Source organism: Rhinoderma darwinii, chromosome 1, assembly GCF_050947455.1.
Source record: "Rhinoderma darwinii isolate aRhiDar2 chromosome 1, aRhiDar2.hap1, whole genome shotgun sequence".
NCBI classification, from domain to species: Eukaryota; Metazoa; Chordata; class Amphibia; order Anura; family Rhinodermatidae; genus Rhinoderma; species Rhinoderma darwinii.
This window is the reverse complement of record NC_134687.1, coordinates 355,142,779-355,161,329: the sequence shown is the minus strand read 5'-3', so window position 1 is coordinate 355,161,329 and position 18,551 is coordinate 355,142,779. Positions and strand designations below refer to the sequence as shown.

At 40.1% G+C, this 18,551-nt stretch overlaps 1 protein-coding gene across 1 annotated transcript in view; it reads right to left on the bottom strand.

Moving 5' to 3' along the window:
- FREM1 (FRAS1 related extracellular matrix 1) overlaps positions 1–18,551 on the bottom strand; it is a 210,583-nt gene that overhangs the window by 92,212 nt on the left and 99,820 nt on the right. Inside the window, exons 9-15 of the mRNA XM_075826720.1 lie at positions 17,608–17,952; positions 16,925–17,067; positions 14,136–14,335; positions 13,113–13,203; positions 6,030–6,197; positions 2,638–2,846; positions 1,897–1,990 (exon numbers count right to left, since the gene is read on the bottom strand). Of these exons, the coding sequence (XP_075682835.1) occupies positions 1,897–1,990; positions 2,638–2,846; positions 6,030–6,197; positions 13,113–13,203; positions 14,136–14,335; positions 16,925–17,067; positions 17,608–17,952 (1,250 nt within the window). The remainder of the gene's footprint in view (positions 1–1,896; positions 1,991–2,637; positions 2,847–6,029; positions 6,198–13,112; positions 13,204–14,135; positions 14,336–16,924; positions 17,068–17,607; positions 17,953–18,551) is intronic.

Below are 18,551 nucleotides of genomic sequence, written 5' to 3'. Positions count from 1 at the left end.
CAGCGTCTTACTTATGGTTTTGTAGCCTATTCCAGCCTTGTGCAGGTCTATGATCTTGTCCCTGACATCCTTAGAAAGCTCTTTGGTCTTGCCCATGTTGTAGAGGTTAGAGTCAGACTGATTCTGTGGACAGGAGTCTTTTATACTGGTGACCATTTAAGACAGCTGTCTTTAATGCAGGCACCAAGTTGATTTGGTTAGTGTAACTGGTCTGGAGGAGGCTGAACTCTTAATGGTTGGTAGGGGATCAAATACTTATTTCTCTGTGCACAATGCAAATAAATATATATAATTTTGACTATGTGATTTTTTTTAATTTTTTTTTATATAATCTATCTCTCACTGGTAAAATTAACCTAGCCTAAAAATTCTAGACTGTTCATGACTTTGACAGTGGGCAAACTTACAAAATCAGCAAGGGATCAAATACTTATTTCCTCCACTGTATATAAGGCAGAGATAGAAGTGAATGCTGAGCTCAGCCTGCAGAATGAATGAGAGGAATGCCTCTATTCTTTAGTTATTGACAATTTATCCTGAAGAGTTTAGAGTTTAGAATTATTGGAAAATACTTGTAATTGGCCACTCATATTAATATCAATGTGAGGAATGCCTCCATTCTTTAGGTAGAAAACCTCTTGATTCCTGTGATAATTTCATGGTCCATAATTATAGGACAATATCCAAATGTTTGTCCATTGGCACTAGCTCTAGGGTACCACTAGGAGGAATGCCTCCATCAAATAACTAGTAATCCATAGATTATGGTACTGGTATGTTTGGTTTATGGTACTATTGAGAGGAATGCCTCCATCAAATAACTAGTAATCCATAGATTATGGTACTGGTATGTTTGGTTTATGGTATTATTGAGAGGAATACCTCCATCAAATAACTAGTAATCCATAGATTATGGTACTGGTATGTTTGGTTTATGGTACTATTGAGAGGAATGCCTCCATCAAATAACTAGTAATCCATAGATTATGGTACTGGTATGTTTGGTTTATGGTACTATTGAGAGGAATGCATCCATCAAATAACTAGTAATCCATAGATTATGGTACTGGTATGTTTGGTTTATGGTACTATTGAGAGGAATGCCTCCATCAAATAACTAGTAATCCATAGATTATGGTACTGGTATTTTTGGTTTATGGTACTATTGAGAGGAATGCCTCCATCAAATAACTAGTAATCCATAGATTATGGTACTGGTATGTTTGGTTTATGGTACTATTGAGAGGAATGCCTCCATCAAATAAATAGTAATCCATAGATTATGGTACTGGTATGTTTGGTTTATGGTACTATTGAGAGGAATGCCTCCATCAAATAAATAGTAATCCATAGATTATGGTACTGGTCTTTTTGGTTTATGGTATTATTGAGAGGAATACCTCCATTTGATATTCAATAATTCATGAAATTCTTCAGAAGGGATTATGAACAATAGGGAATTTCGCCGAAAGATCTATCTTTAATTACCCTATTAGTAAGACTATATAAATATTGTCAATTACTGGGAGTTCATGGACACTTTTTAACTCACAATTGATCTGTTTTGTATGTGGTAGATATATATTAAATATTTCAATATATAAATATTTCTTCATATTAGTGATATTAATAGTTTTTTGTGTTTTTGTTGATAGTGGGAGTGAAAACTCTTTGGCTTGTGCGTCTACACAATCCTGTTGACTATAATATTCTCTTTATTTGGTTTCTAAAAACATTTGCTTGCAACACCAAGTAACAGAACCCAACTTTTTTTGTATGTGACTTGCAGGATGTATATATGTATAGGATAGGAAAGATAGAGGAGGTTAATTAAACTAATTTTTCTGTCCTTGTATAAATAAGATATTACACTTTTCTTAATAAAGTGCCACATACCTGTACTTTTAGAATAAACTCAACAGAATTGATACCATCTGTAGCTATACATTTAATTTGATCTTGGAGGGTCTCTGAACCATCATGCAGGTACCTTGAGTAATGAAAGTAGTAGTTAGTACTCTTAATTTCATCTAATTTGGTGCATTACCCATAATTCTCAGACAGTGGCTGAGCAGAAATAAAAACATGAAATTATAACAACATTATTTAGTTTGATCTACTGACAACTTTTTTCATATTGGCGACTGAAAATTCAATAAATCTATCTTTTTTTTTTAGAATGGTCAGGCACACAAAATAGCTGTGGGAAGTATGGAACGGCACTCACTCTTTAAAAAAAATTCCCGGCAACCGTAATTAGAGAATGTAAATATTATTCCGAATTTTCTCCCATCATGCCTGAGGTGGACCACAGCATAATTATTATTATTATTATTATTATTTTTTTTACCATGAATGGTGGTTGTTACTTCAACTGCACCTATTATTAATATACTTCACCCCATGAGCAAGAATATGAATTTGAGCAGTTAGGTACCGGAGAACAATGTAAGCAGGTTAACAACATAGTATTCCCTGATCCTGTACATTATCGAGTCATGCTGATGATGTAGCATGAAGTCGTGTTACAATGAGCATGTCTCACAATAGTATTTTTAATACCATATTATTCCAAAATTATTCCAAACGTTTACACTGATTCATGCATAATAAAACAATTATTGCAACAATCCTAACCTAACTTTTAACATGCTGAAGTCCACGTAGCTGAATTGTTCCCCTTTGTTAACTGGTCTACCGTCTAGTTGAATTATGCCGTGTAATGGTGCTGCTTGCAAAGTGATTCGAAGCTTGTCTTGATTTGTGTCCTTATCAGTGATCTGAATGTGATCCACAGTCAAGAGATGATCGTTGCCTTCCTCCACTCTCAGATCATATGTGAATACCTAGACATGAGGTACAAAGTAAAGCGATAAATATGTTTAACCCCTTCCCGCCGCAGCCCTTTTTCAGATTTTCATTTTCGTTTTTTCCTCTCCACCTTCCAAAAGCCATAACTTTTTTTTTTTTCCGTCTATATAGTACTATGAGGGCTTGATTTTTGCGGGATGAGTTGTAGGTTTTTGTAGCACCATTTATTGTGCCCTATAATGTACTAGGAAACGGGAAAACAATTATTTGTGGGGTAGAAAATGAAAAAAACAGCGATTCCTCCATTGTTTTTTGCGTGTCGTTTTTCCGGAACTCACTGTGAAATAAAAACAACATGTTAACTTTATTCTGTGGATCAATACGATTATGGCGATACCAAATATATATAGTTTTTTCTATATTTTACTACTTTTACAAGTAGAAACCTAAGTGTAAAAAATAAAATTTATTTTGTGTCGCCAAATTTCGAGAGCCATAATTTTTTTATTTTTATGTCGATTAAGTGGTTTGAGGGCTTATGTTTTGCAGGATAAGCTGTCGTTTTTAATGATACAATTTTGGGGTACATGCAATGTTTTGATCACTTTTTATTTCATTTTTTTGTGGGAGATGAGATGACCAAAAAATAGAGATTCTGGTGTTTACAATTTTTTTTTACGGCGTTCACCGTGCGGGTTAAATAATGATATATTGTAATAGTTTAGACTTTTACAGACGCAGCAATACCAATTATGTTTGTTTATTTAATTTTTTACTCTGCTCTAGGGGAAAATGGGAAAAGTTTTTTTTAAACTTTTCAATTATTTTTTTTTTATATATAAAAAAGAAACTTTATTTTACTCCTTTTTACTTTTTTTATTAGTCCCCCTAGGGGACTTCAACCAGCGATCGTTAGATTGCTTGCATGATATACTGCAATACTAATGTATTGCAGTATATCGTGATTCTATTAAGAAAAATGTTCATTTTTTTACATTTAAATGTATCTGCCTGTTAGAAAGATAGTAATATCACACAAAATAATTACTATTTCATATATCCCATATGTCTACTTTATGTTTGCATCATTGTTTGAACATTCTTTTATTTTTCTAGGACGTTACAAGGCTTAGAACTTTAGCAGCAATTTCTCATATTTTCAAGAAAATTTCAAAAGGCTATTTTTATAAGGGCCAGTTCAGATTTGAAGTGGCTTTGAGGTCCTTATATATTAGAAATCCCCATAAAACAACCCCATTTTGAAAACTGCACCCCTCAAAGTATTCAAAATAGCATTAAGAAAGTGTTTTAACCCTTTAGGCGTTTCCCAGGAATTAACGCAAAGAAGAGGTGAAATTTACAAATTTCATTTTTTTTTTTGCCAAAATTCATTTGTAATACAGTTTTTCCCGTAACACAGAAGGTTTTACACGCTGCATAAATAAGCAGATAAAAATTTACCTGCGGTATGGTTTACTTAATCCCCAGCATGTCAATTGTATTTGCGTAAATGCTGTTTTTTTGTTGAGGGTTCTTCCCATTGAATTCAATGGGAGGTAAAACCTGCAACTAATAGCAGATATTGCGATTTTGGCTGTGGAAAAGCTGCGATGCCTGACACAAAAATCGCAACTAAGAAAAAAAAACAACAACTTATACTTACCCAAATTCTGTGCGATGAAGTTTTATCCCATGTGACTGCTGCAGCCTATCACACGCTGCAGCGGTCACATGGGATAAAATGTCATTCCAGGAGGCCGGTCTGCAGGACTTTAGAGGGTAAGTATGTGTTTTGTTTTTTTTTATGTGCAGTTTTCCACAGCGGACATTCTGGCCAAAAAACTGCACCACAATTTGCCTGCGGCCGCCAGGGCACGTACGCTGTGTACCTTTACGCAGCGTATCCGCCCTGTGTGGACGTAGCCTTAAAGTGCAGTTTTGTGTGAAATTGCTGTTTAACATATTTAGTAGGATAATCATGGAACAAAAACTTAAATCTTATTTAAAAGTGAACATGGTCAAACTGTGAATGTACTATTAGAATCATTTATCGAAGACAAAGGTTGAAAAGGGCAAGAATTAGTGACGCATGTGAAGAGCTGCTCATAGCCGGCATAAAAAGTAATTCAAACAGTTTGATTATTAAAAATTCACCAAATTTATTTTTATCTTTATTAGGGCATGACCACACATGGCGGAATTCCTCCGCAACTGTCCGCATCAATGCCGCACCTAATCCGGGTTGCGGATTACGGCTGCGGATCTGCACAAAATGTGCAGAAAATTGATGCGGACTAGCTGCTGCGGACTGCGGGAAAAGTGCTTCCCTTCTCCCTATCAGTGCAGGATAGAGAGAAGGGACAGCACTTTCCCTAGTGAAAGTAAAAGAAATTCATACTTACCGCCCGTTGTCTTTATGACGCGTCCCTCCTTCGGCATCCAGCCCGACCTCCCTGGATGACGCGCCAGTCCATGTGACCGCTGCAGCCTGTGCTTGGCCTGTGATTGGCTGCAGCCGTCACTTACACTGAAACGTCATCCTGGGAGGCCGGACTGGAGACAGAAACAGGGAGTTCTCGGTAAGTACGAACTTCATTTTTTTTTACAGATACATGTATATTGGGATCGGTAGTCACTGTCCCGGGTGCAGAAACAGTTACTGCCGATCGCTTAACTCTTTCAGCACCCTGGACAGTGACTATTTACTGACGTCTCCTAGCAACGCTCCCGTCATTACGGGAGCCCCATTGACTTCCTCAGTCTGGCTGTAGACCTAGAAATACATAGGTCCAGCCAGAATGAAGAAATGTCAAGTTTAAAAAGCAAGACGGATCCGCAGCACACATAACATGTGCATGACAGCTGCGGACTTCATTGCGGAACTTTGAATCTCCATTGAAGTCAATGGAGAAATTCCGCCATGAGTCCGCCACTGCTCCGCAACAGACAGAGCATGCTGCGGACACCAAATTCCGCTCCGCAGCCTATGCTCCGCAGCGGAATTGTACGCATCGTGTAAACGAACACTGCTAAATTAAAGTGAAAGTCAATGGAGAAACGGCTCCGCTGCGGATTAACGCTGCGGAGTGTCCGCAGCGGAATTTAAGTGAAATTCCGCCATGTGTGAACCCGCCCTTAAGAGGCAACTACTCTCACCAATTTTAATGTTGCAAAATACACCATCAATAATAAATGTGGGACATTGTCTCAGCACTTACCTGTGGAGGCTGGTTGTCTACAGGAAGGATTGTAATATTGAAGCAGATACCATACAATGTTCCTTCATGCTGATTACCGACTGATAAGGTAAAGCGGACATGTAGAACATCAGAACCTATATCTTCCATAGGAGGCATATATGCAACCTTCATGTGACTTACTGCATGCTGCAAAACCAAGAGATTCATCATTTTTATGTGAGTCTATTGTTAAAAGACATGTTCTTATTTACCATTCAGTCATGCCAGAGGTTGTGACAACCTCCTCGTTTTTATCCTATGAAAAGGTTAATGGTAATCCAAATTTGGGGTTTTGGTATATGTTTATAAGTAAGCATTAGCTTGAACTGCTTCTTAAGAGAAATAATAAAATAAAAAAAGGGGGCAGAACCACTGTAAGGCCTCATGCACAAGACCATAGTTTTTATCTGCAATTACGGATCCATAATTTCTGATAAAATACTGACACATTAATGTCTATCGGCCACGGACACCTTCCCGTATATTTATGGGTTTGTGTCCGGGCCTTAGAAATGAGCCACAAAAAATAGGACATTTCCTATTTTTCGCATTTACGGACCGTGCTCCTATGATTATTACTGTGAGCATGGTCCGCAAATGCAGGTGACACGGTCTGTCCGTGAAGTATTTACTGACCGTAAATATTACACGGTCATGTGCATTTAGCCTAAGACTGTATGTTTTACACGTGGTTTTGTTTACGTTGTGGCTGCACATCACACAGAAAAAACAAGCTGTTGCTTGCAACATTACATGCCATATTATGGAAGCATGTCTTGAGGATTTCTTTAACCCCTTAACGACATGTCATGTACTGGTACGCGGAAGCCGTTAAGGGGTAGTATGGAGCGGGTTCACGGGCTGAGCTCGCTCCATACACAGCGTGATAACATCTTTGTACTCCTTTGAAGCCCTGTCTTCGGCAGTGCTTCAAATGAGACTGTCAGAATCACTATATACCTCAATACATTAGTATTGCATTATATCATGCAAGCGATCCAACGATTGCTGCTTCAAGTCCCCTAGGGGGACTAAGAAAAAAAGAGGAAAAAAACAGTTAAATAAAGATTTTTATAATGTTCCAAAAAAAGAAAAGATTTTAAAAGTTAAAAAAAAAAACCTTTTACCATTTTTTCCCTAAAGCAATGTTAAAAAAAAAAAGAAGTAACATAACTGGTATCGCCACGTCCGTAAGAATCCAAGCTATTACAATATAGCATTATTTAACCCGCTCGGTGAACGACGTAAAAAAATAAATATATATAAAACATGCAAATTGCTCATTTTTGGTCACCTTAGCTCTCCAAAAAAAAGGAATAAAAAGTGATAAAAAAGTCACATGTACCCCAAAATGGTACTGGTGAAAACTACAGCTCGCCCCGCAAAATTTAAGCCATCACACCTCTAAATTGATGGAAAAATAAAAAAAGTTATGTCTCTCATAATATGGCGACACAAAAAAATGTTTTTTAGTAAATAGTTTTATTTTTATAAAAGTGGTAAAACATAAATCAAAACATATAAATTTGGTATTGCCGTAATCGTATCAACCAGTATAATAAGGTGAATATGTAGTTTTTACCGCCTGATGGACGCCGTAAAAACAAAACCCCCCAAAAAATGGTGTAATGGCTGGTTTTTGCCCATTTCACCCCACAAATATTTTTCTTCCAGATTCCCAGTACATTATGCAGTACAATAAATGGTGCCATGAAAAACTACAACTTGTCCCACAAAAAAAAAAGACCTCATATAGCTATGTCGACAAAGAAAAAGAAAAGTTATTGCTTTTGGAAGGCGGGAAGGAAAAAACGAAAGTGGAAAAACTCAAATTGGCCTGGTCTTTAAGGGATTAATATTGCACATGTGATTTAATTAGTTGCACTAATTCAATATTTAGCATATGTGTTTTGTCTGTGGGAAATCCTCTAGACATCACCTGTTGGGGTTCCTTAAAAAAAGACTTCCAGTGGAAACACAGCTTTCCATGTCTGCACCCCCCACCTGACTGTATACCACACTCTACACTTCTTTTCTGTATACTGTGCTTACTTTTTCAACTGCTGCCTTGTCTGTGCTTTAAAAAAGCCTCCATCTTGATTCTTAGATTTTCCAAGCTTTCTTTTTCTCTCTGTATTGCTATCAATCCCATGATGCTTTTAGCACAGCATCACATAACCAGCTATAGACCCTCCCTTTCTGCATGCTGTGGGACACTGATTATCATTCTCTCTATATTTTCCTAAATAAGCTGAGAAACCATAAGTATACAGATAGGAGGCTGCACTATATTCTTCTACATTATACCTGTGTGACAGGAACCTGTCTAAGTATCACTTGTAGCTGATGATAGAAGTTTCTGTCCCCCCCCCCTCTCCAAAACTAGTGTGGTACAGGAACTGCTGAAGCCTGTGATGGGTGACACATACAGTGAAGGAAATAAGTATTTGATCCCTTGCTGATTTTGTAAGTTTGCCCACTGTCAAAGACATGAACAGTCTAGAATTTTTAGGCTAGGTTAATTTTACCAGTGAGAGATAGATTATATAAAAAAAAAAAAAGAAAATCACATTGTCAAAATTATATATATTTATTTGCATTGTGCACAGAGAAATAAGTATTTGATCCCTTTGGCAAACAAGACTTAATACTTGGTGGCAAAACCCTTGTTGGCAAGCACAGCAGTCAGACGTTTTTTGTAGTTGATGATGAGGTTTGCACACATGTTAGATGGAATTTTGGCCCACTCCTCTTTGCAGATCATCTGTAAATCATTAAGATTTCGAGGCTGTCGCTTGGCAACTCGGATCTTCAGCTCCCTCCATAAGTTTTCGATGGGATTAAGGTCTGGAGACTGGCTAGGCCACTCCATGACCTTAATGTGCTTCTTTTTGAGCCACTCCTTTGTTGCCTTGCTGTATGTTTCGGGTCATTGTCGTGCTGGAAGACCCAGCCACGAGCCATTTTTAATGTCCTGGTGGAGGGAAGGAGGTTGTCACTCAGGATTTGACGGTACATGACTCCATCCATTCTCCCATTGATTTGGTGAAGTAGTCCTGTGCCCTTAGCAGAGAAACACCCCCAAAACATAATGTTTCCACCTCCATGCTTGACAGTGGGGACGGTGTTCTTTGGGTCATAGGCAGCATTTCTCTTCTTCCAAACACGGCGAGTAGAGTTAATGCCAAAGAGCTCAATTTTAGTCTCATCTGACCACAGCACCTTCTCCCAATCACTCTCAGAATCATCCAGATGTTCATTTGCAGACTTCAGACAGGCCTGTACATGTGCCTTCTTGAGCAGGCGGACCTTGCGGGCACTGCAGGATTTTAATCCATTACGGCGTAATGTGTTACCAATGGTTTTCTTGGTGACTGTGGTCCCAGCTGCCTTGAGATCATTAACAAGTTCCCCCCATGTAGTTTTCGGCTGAGCTCTCACCTTCCTCAGGATCAAGGATACCCCACGAGGTGAGATTTTGCATGGAGCCCCAGATCGATGTCGATTGACAGTCATTTTGTATGTCTTCCATTTTCTTACTATTGCACCAACAGTTGTCTCCTTCTCACCCAGCGTCTTACTTATGGTTTTGTAGCCCATTCCAGCCTTGTGCAGGTCTATGATCTTGTCCCTGACATCCTTAGAAAGCTCTTTGGTCTTGCCCATTTTGTAGAGATTAGAGTCAGACTGATTAATTGAGTCTGTGGACAGGAGTCTTTTATACAGGTCACCATTTAAGACAGCTGTCTTTAATGCAGGCACCAAGTTGATTTGGAGCGTGTAACTGGTCTGGAGGAGGCTGAACTCTTAATGGTTGGTAGGGCATCAAATACTTATTTCTCTGTGCACAATGCAAATAAATATATATAATCTTGACAATGTGATTTTTTTTATTTTTTTTTATATATATATATATATATATATATATATATATATATATATATATAATCTATCTCTCACTGGTAAAATTAACCTAGCCTAAAAATTCTAGACTGTTCATGTCTTTGACACTGGGCAAACGTACAAAATCAGCAAGGGATCAAATACTTATTTCCTTCACTGTAGATCCAGGGCCGGCCTTAGGGGTGTGCGACCTGTGCCTTCGCACAGGGCGAATCACTCCAGCAGGTGGAAGGGGGCGCTGCGCTGGCTTCCTTCCCCTGCTTGATTCAGAAGCGCCCGGGCCCGGCAACTCAGCAGTCGCCTTTCCGCCCGGGCGCTTCTTCACTCAGTACCGTCACTACGGCTGTAGCAGCCATAGCGGTGGCGCCACTAGCAGCCGCTTCGGCTGCTACAGCTGTAGCGATGGCACTATAGCAGAGCAGGGAGGTATCTCCCAGCTCTGCTATCTACCAGCGCCACTGTAGCTCCCTGAAGGAGCGGAATCCCCGTGTGGCCGGGGATTACGCTCCTGGAGCGCTCCACTTGATGTCTCTGTCCATATATGGACAGTGACATCAGGGGAAACTCCTGAAGCGGAATCACCGTCCACAGCGTTGCCGACTCTGTGACCGGGGATTCCGCTCCAGGAGAAGCCAATGACGTCACTGTCAATAAATGGACATAGATGACAGGAGCTTCTCCTGGTGTGGAATCTCCAGTCACAGAGTCGGCAACACTGTGGATGGGGATTCCGCTTCAGGAGTTTCCCCTGATGTCACGGTCCATATATGGACAGAGAAATCAAGCGGAGTGCTCACGGGGATTCCGCTCCTTCAGGGAGCTACAGTGGCGCTGGTAGATAGCAGAGCAGGGAGATACATGATCTACAGGAAGGGGGGAGGGTTCTATCTACAAGGGGGCTGTGGACTGTGTGGCACTAACTACAAGGGGGCTGTGGGCTGTGTGGTAATACCAACAAGGGAGCTGTGGGCTGTGTGGCACTATCAACAAGGGGTCTGTGTGGCACTCCCTACAAGGGGACTGTGTCACTACCTAGAAGGCGGCTGTGTGGCTCTACCTACCAGGGGGCTGTGTGGCTCTACCTACCAGGGGGCTGTGTGGCACTACCTACCAGGGGGCTGTGTGGCACTCCCTATCAGGGTGCTGCGTGGCACTACCTACAGGGGGCTGCGTGGCACTCCCTACAGGTGGCTGTGTGGCACTCTCTACAGGTTGCTGTGTGGCACTCTCTACAGGTGGATGCGTGTCACTCTCTACCGGGGGCTGTGTAGCACTATCTACAAGGGGGCTGTGTGGCACTATCTACAAGGGGGCTGTGTGGCGCTATCTACACGGGGGCTGTGTGGCGCTATCTACACGGTGGCTGTGTGGCGCTATCTACACGGGGGCTATGTGGCGCTATCCACAAGGGGGCTATGTGGCCCTATCTACAAGGGGGCTATGTGGCTCTATCTACAAGGGGGCTATGTGGCGCTATCTACAATGGGGCTATGTGGCGCTATCTACAAGGGGGCTGTGTGGCGCTATCTACAAGGGGGCTGTGTGGCGCTATCTACAAGGGGGCAGTGTGGCGCTATCTACAAGGGGGCAGTGTGGCGCTATCTAGAAGGGGGCTGTGTGGCGCTATCTAGAAGGGGGCTGTGTGGCGCTATCTACAAGGGGGCTGTGTGGCGCTATCTATAAGGGGGCTGTGTGGCGCTATCTACAAAGGGCTGTGTGGCACTACATACAAGGGGCTTTGTGGCACTACCTACAAGGCGCTGTGTGGCACTACCTACAAGGGGCTGTGTGGCACTACCTACAAGGGGCTGTGTGGCACTACCTACAGGGGGAATCTGTGAGTGGCGGGCTGATGGTCATATTACTGTGAGTGGGGGGCTGATGGTCATATTACTGTGAGGGGGGGCTGATGGTCATTTTACTGTGAGTGGTGGGCTGATGTTCGTCAAGTGGTTTCCACCTCTGAGCTCCAATTGAAATTAAAAGGAGGCTGAAAATACCTGCGGCACTCGTTTGGAGCTTTTTTTCCTGTGTCATTTGCGTTAGCTTCAACGGCTTAAGTAAAAACGCAAACAAAAACGTCAAACAACGCTGTCAATTCCTGAAGGAATTTTGAGGCAGATTTTTTTTGCCTTACAAAAAACGCTGTGTGAACATACCCTACGAGTGTAGTGCTTGTTTTTAGCCATTTTCTGTCTTTCTCAAAACAATTTTTGGTAGGGGTGCCCTAAGGAATTTTTATTTTTCCAGTGCTGCCTCGAGTCCAAAAAGGTTGGGAAACTCTGTACTAGGCTACAGCATCACGCCGGCCTACACAAGGATCCCGTCATGGAGCAGCCTAGTTAGTCGTGGGAACGGGGCCTAGGTGAGTACTATTTTTGGTTTTCTTTGGGGCACTGTCTACAAGGGGGAGGTGGGGGGGCTGTATGGCACGATCTACAAGGAGGAGGTGGGGGATTATGGCACGGTCTACAGGGAGGCTGTATTGCAAATTCTACAGGGGGCACTACACTGTGTGGGGGCCACTAAGCGGACATTATACTCTGTAGGGGTACTACAGGGGGCATAATACTGTGGGCACAATTAGAGGACAAAATACTGTGTCCTTGAAGGGGTTGTAATATATTATATTATTAAATATTATTATTATACTGTATGGGGGCAGTAAAGGGGCATTATACTTTTTTATGGGGCATTTTTTGATGGGGGTGGGGCACCGAAAGATCATTTCGCACGGGGCGCCATCTATCCTAAGGCCGGCCCTGCATAGATCTCCATAGACTCAAGTAGAGAAAGCGTGTTACCGAGCCTGATTCACACTGCTGCTAAGCAGCCATCCCAGTCTGATATATAGAGATAGAAGCAGCCTGAAAAATAACAGGTAAGAGACTGACCCATGGAATACCATAATTGGTACACATGAGAAAGTTTTGTTTTGGCCAGAGTGTCTCTTTAGGGATGGGTTTGGAGAGTTGTAACTTCTTCAGGTATATGACTCAGCTAAAGAATATCGAATATATGTATCCAGTCTGCTGGGTTGTCATGATGTGAGGGCAGATGGTTTATTTTGATCAGCCTATACAATACATTTCTAAAGCTACCACAGCAGCACACAATATTCACCTATTTACAAGATGTGCAAACAAAGGCCGTACGTACCTGGGTGAAAGTTGATGTCATATTAGCAGTATCATCCTTTACAAATTTAGGAATACTGTCTACGAGTACAATCTTTCCAGCATCCAGGTCACTACACAAAAATATTTGAACAGTCTAAATATTATTTGCTGTTTCATGTCCCCTTTCATATTCAAAATACAATTGATTATTATATTTTACCTTGCAATTTCCATAAACCTGTAGTTCACAATTCACATGGTTAGATTTACTATTAGACATTTTTTGTACTATGCGTCTATTAGGGGCAGCAGCTTAGGCTGTTCGCACTGTCAATATTTAGGTTTTAAAGGATCCATGAAAGATCTGATCTGCAACAGATAATAACAGATCCTAAAGGACCCCACTAGCTTTTTTAATGGGTATAATTGTGCAGCAATCTATGCTATTCTGCCCATCAGGAGATTTTGAAACATGGCTAAAACAGCATGGCCACAGTGTGAACAGAGCCTAAGAAGTGGCTCTTTCCATTCATAAGTGAAATCTTTTTGATATACTATAATTAAAGAAAGAAAATTCTGGCCTATACAGGACCTGCAGGTCTAAAGTTAAAAATTATTTGAATTCTCCCACTTCCGAAATCTTACAAAACTGGGGTTCTACAATATGGAGATTTCAAGCAATTTCCGGGTCTGTTTCCTCTTCCACATGACACTCAACGGCCTGCACAGAAGTGGCATGATCTCTGTATAAATAAACACTTTCTGTATTTCTTTATATAGATAACTAGACTTACTGCATCACCACCCTGTTCATACTCTGGAGGAAGCAGGCCAAGAGAACCCCAGTGATGTCTAGAACATTGAATCTCTGGTAAGATTTGGGGGCTGGTAGATTGATCTTAACCTGGACAATTCTGATTTTTTTTTTGTTTTTGCTGAGAGTTTCACGTCATACAAAATGTTGGTAGCGTATAAGATAAAGCTCAGTAGACAACTACAGACATGTTCAAATAATAACTGCACAGACCTAACTGTGCTTAGGTCTCATAAGTAAAGGTACTACCTGGAAGAGGATGATATTCGACACGGCGGCTTAGTTACAGTATAAATCAGTTCTCTTTCTGGAGATTCTGTGTCTATAAAATTTAGTTGTTTCTTTGTTATATAGACCACATCAGTTTCTTTAACAGTCAGTTGGCGGATTGTTCCAGGGACCTCTTTAGGTAGCAGATCATCCACTGGTGTTACATGTATAATCACAGCCTAGAAACAGAAATGACAAATATAAAAAATGAAGCTTGAAAGCATATAGTTCTTCTTTAGAATATTGCACTGAACACTGGCATTTTCCACACCCAATCACTATACAAAAGTATGCGCTGACTATTTCTTACAAAAACACCCCTTTTTAGTTCCTCTTCCACGTCCCAGATCTTGCTAACTGGATTGCAGGTCTCCTCTGTAGATAAGCCGTTGAACTGAATCTTCATTTAAGTCAGGGAAGTTTATACCATTAGGTAAGTTCATTGAAGACTTCATGTACAGAAGTAAATTATTTTTAGGTCAAAATCATGTAACAGTGACTTAGCCTACTATCATCAATGCTACTGCTTACCGGGCACTCCATGAGACACAGGAGTTTATCATTCAGTTTCTTATATACTGTGTTTTCGAAACAACAAGACATGAAGTACTGGAAATGTGACTGTCAATGGTTCCCTCACTATACTTGGATGCAAACAAAAGCTCTACTTAATTTCATGGGGGTTTCAGACATTTAGCAGCAGAAATCAGCCACAAGAAGGTAGAAAAAACCGCAGCACGCACGTTATCCAGGTATCAAAAAGAGGTGTCTTTTATTTCACCATGAAAAGCGACGTTTCGACCCCAGTGAGGATAACGTGTGTGCTGCGTTTTTTTTCTACCTTCTTGTGTCTGCTTTGGAGTTGGAGAGGCTGCTACTTGACACTGCCTGCACAGATTGAGATAATTTACTCCTATTTAACCCGTTAGTGACCGGCCCATCGTATTTCTACGTCGGTCACTAACGGGCCTTATTCCGATGCCATAGACTTTTTACGTCGCGGCATCGGAATAAGTTTACAGAGCAGGGAGCTGTCAAATCTCCCTGCTCTCAGCTGCCAGAGGCAGCTGAAGGCTGGGAGTGTCCCTGCTCTGCCGTGTGAGATCGATATTAGTATCGATCTCACACGTTTAACCCCTCAAATGCGGTGCTCAATAGCGAGCACCGCATCTGAGTGTTTTTGGAGAGAGGGAGGGAGCTCCCTCTCTCCCCCACTGACACCCGGCGATACGATCGCCGAGTGTCTGTGTCTGCGATGGCAGCCGGGGGCCTAATAAAGGCCCCCAGGTCTGCCTGTAGTGTATGCCTGCTAGGTCATGCCTCTGGCATGACCTAGCAGATGCCTGTCCGTTTTAAACAGACAGGCATAATACACTGCAATACAAAAGTATTGCAGTGTATTATAAATGCGATCGCAGAATCGCATATTATAGTCCCCTAATGGGACTAGTAAAAAAGTGAAAAAAAAATTGAATAAAGTTCATTTAAAAAAAAATTTGAAAAAAAATGAAAAACCCAGCTTTTCCCCTTACACAATGCTTTACTATGAAAAAAACTAAATAAAGTTAAAAAGTTACACATATTTGGTATCGCCGCGTCCGTAGCGACCCCGACTATAAATCTATTTCATTATTTAACCCGCACGGTGAACGCCGTAAAAAAATTAATAAAAAACTATGGAAAAATTGCTGTTTTCTGTGAATACTGACTTTAAAAAAATGTGATAAAAAGTGATCAAAAAGTCGCATCTACTCCAAAATGGTACCAATAAAAACTACAAGTCTTCCCGCAAAAAAAAATTCCCTCATACAACCGCATCGGCAACAAAATAAAAACGTTACGGCTCTTCAAATATGGAGACACAAAAACAAATAATTTAGAAAAAAAAGTGTTTTTACTGTGTAAGTAGTAAAACATACAAAAACTATACAAATTTGGTATCGTTGCAATCGTAACAACCCGCTGAATAAAGTTATTGTGTTATTTATACCACACGGTAAACGGCGTAGATTTAGGATGCAAAAAAGAGTGGCGAAATTTCAGATTTTTTTCTATTCCCCCCCAAAAAAAAGTTAATAAAAGTTAATCAATAAATAATATGTACCTAAAAATGGTGCTATTAAAAAATACAACTTGTCCCACAAAAAACAAGACCTTATACAGCTATGTCGACGCAAAAATGAAAGAGTTATAGCTCTTGGAATGCGACGATTGGTCATTAAGGTCCAAAATAGGCTGGTCATTAAGGGGTTAAATGCTCCCTGTGAATGCTCTCTGGGACTGTGATGTGCTGCTGATCTCTTTCTATTAGCAGAAATCAGCCAGAGAATGGATGGCTGAAAACAGTTATACTAACAAAGAATTGAGGTCATACCTAAACATCCTACAAAACCGCAATATTTCTGTTTCGCATGGACACCACTAAGTTGTGTAGATGGAATTATGTTTACTAATTTAAAGATTTTCAGTAATGTCTCGTCAGATGATTTGATCTATCTATCTAACCGTAATAACACATTTTATAATTTAAACTAAATATTTGCAAATTTCACATTGTTTATTGATATCAACATTTTAGGCATTATTTCCGTCTTTACTTCATACTTTACCCACCCACCACTTTAATACTTGTGACCCTTAACAGAAGTTGAGAGTTGGGTTATATGGACATAGATTTAGATATAAAAATATTGGTTGTCTGTAAGGAGGAGTAGAGTAGAAGGAGTAAGTCATGTGTACACATTTCTTCTGATACTGTCTTTACATACCTGAGGACCTGAGAGGTTTGGAGGGCTATGACTATCAGATAGAATAAATTCAAATGAATCTTCAAAGATTTCTCCCCCAAGATGCTTATAATAAATTATGCCATTGAATAGGTCTCTTTGCTGGAAAGTGGTAACAGGATAAGCTTGTCGTAGGAATAAAGAAGTATAGCAATGTGTTAAAATCGATAACTACAACATCCACAAAAATAATCATGAAACAAAGACAGCTGTCCCTGATGTTCGAAACTCCATGTTCTGACGTATGGTGCTCTGTGCGGCGTCTTATTACGGAATCAGTCTCCCCTATAGACAATGGAGGAGGAGGTTACACAGAGTAATACGCTCGTGTGCATGAGGCTTGAATCTAACATGGTAAAGTGAATACTAGTTAGACCACTTTACTGGCACAATGAGGCTCATTTTCAAGGTATGACTTTCTAAATTCTTAGAGCTTTCCTGATATAAGAAAAATCATTGAATACATTTCTCTTTTACCCACAAGTGGATCACAATACATTACAATTGATTAGGGACAATGGACTATATATATATATATATATATATATATATATATATATATATATATATATATATATATATATATATCAAATTTATTTTGTTTTTTTACACTATATATAGTAAACTGCTACTGGCAATAAAAGCAATGATATGTCATATAATACCTAAGGTATTCTGTCCTGGTTTCTTCATAATGCTCCCAGCCATTGACTGCTTAGTGATATTGAAGCGAATATAATCATCGCTGGAGTCCATGTCAGAGGCACATAGTATTGAGCCTTGAATGAGAACAGTCTGTCCTTCCAAGAGGTCAATGACTGTGTTGGTGATGAGAAAAGGAGGGCTGTCATCTTTAGGAAGGATATTTATTGGGAACTTGTGTCGAATACTGTGACGTCCATCAAATATTCTGAAAACAACAAAATCTTTGGTTGTGTCACTGTCATCATGGTGATAACAGACAGCTCCATCTTGTAAGTCTTTAATGGTGAACATAAATCCTTTTCCTCCTGGTTGCACAACAAAAGATTTCTGTGTTAGTAAAAATCCAAATAGTTTGTGTTTCTTTCAATAAAGTACTTATACAGCACAACGGATCCTATTACTTTAGCTTGACTTTACATGAAAAGACATGGACACATTTATTCAGCAAGATGAAAAGGGCCAGCTATAACTGCAATCTTCAACATACTACTGAGCAATTCCTAACAGGACACATAATAAATACCTATACTTATATGTCAGAGGCCTAGCTTTGGTGTCCTGGGTCCTGGTGCAAAAGCTATAGGTGGGCCACCAATAAGGACTCATGTCACCATATCTAAAAATGTCATGCTATATAGACTCTCTATATCTCATAACATATAGTCATGTATTCAGAAAGATAACGCCATCTAATCCTGCCTTTGTCTTAACCCCATCTTTTTTTCGTCGATTATCACAGTTGCGAACCCTGGCATTTTAGAATTGTCATCTGTACATCACTGTCCATATCCTGATTGATTTGAATAGTGGCGGTAAGGTTATGGACTTTTGTGGGCAATGATTTGAGATTTAGAGAATGTACTGAAATATGTAGTTGACAAAAGTGAGGGGGAAGCATTGTAAT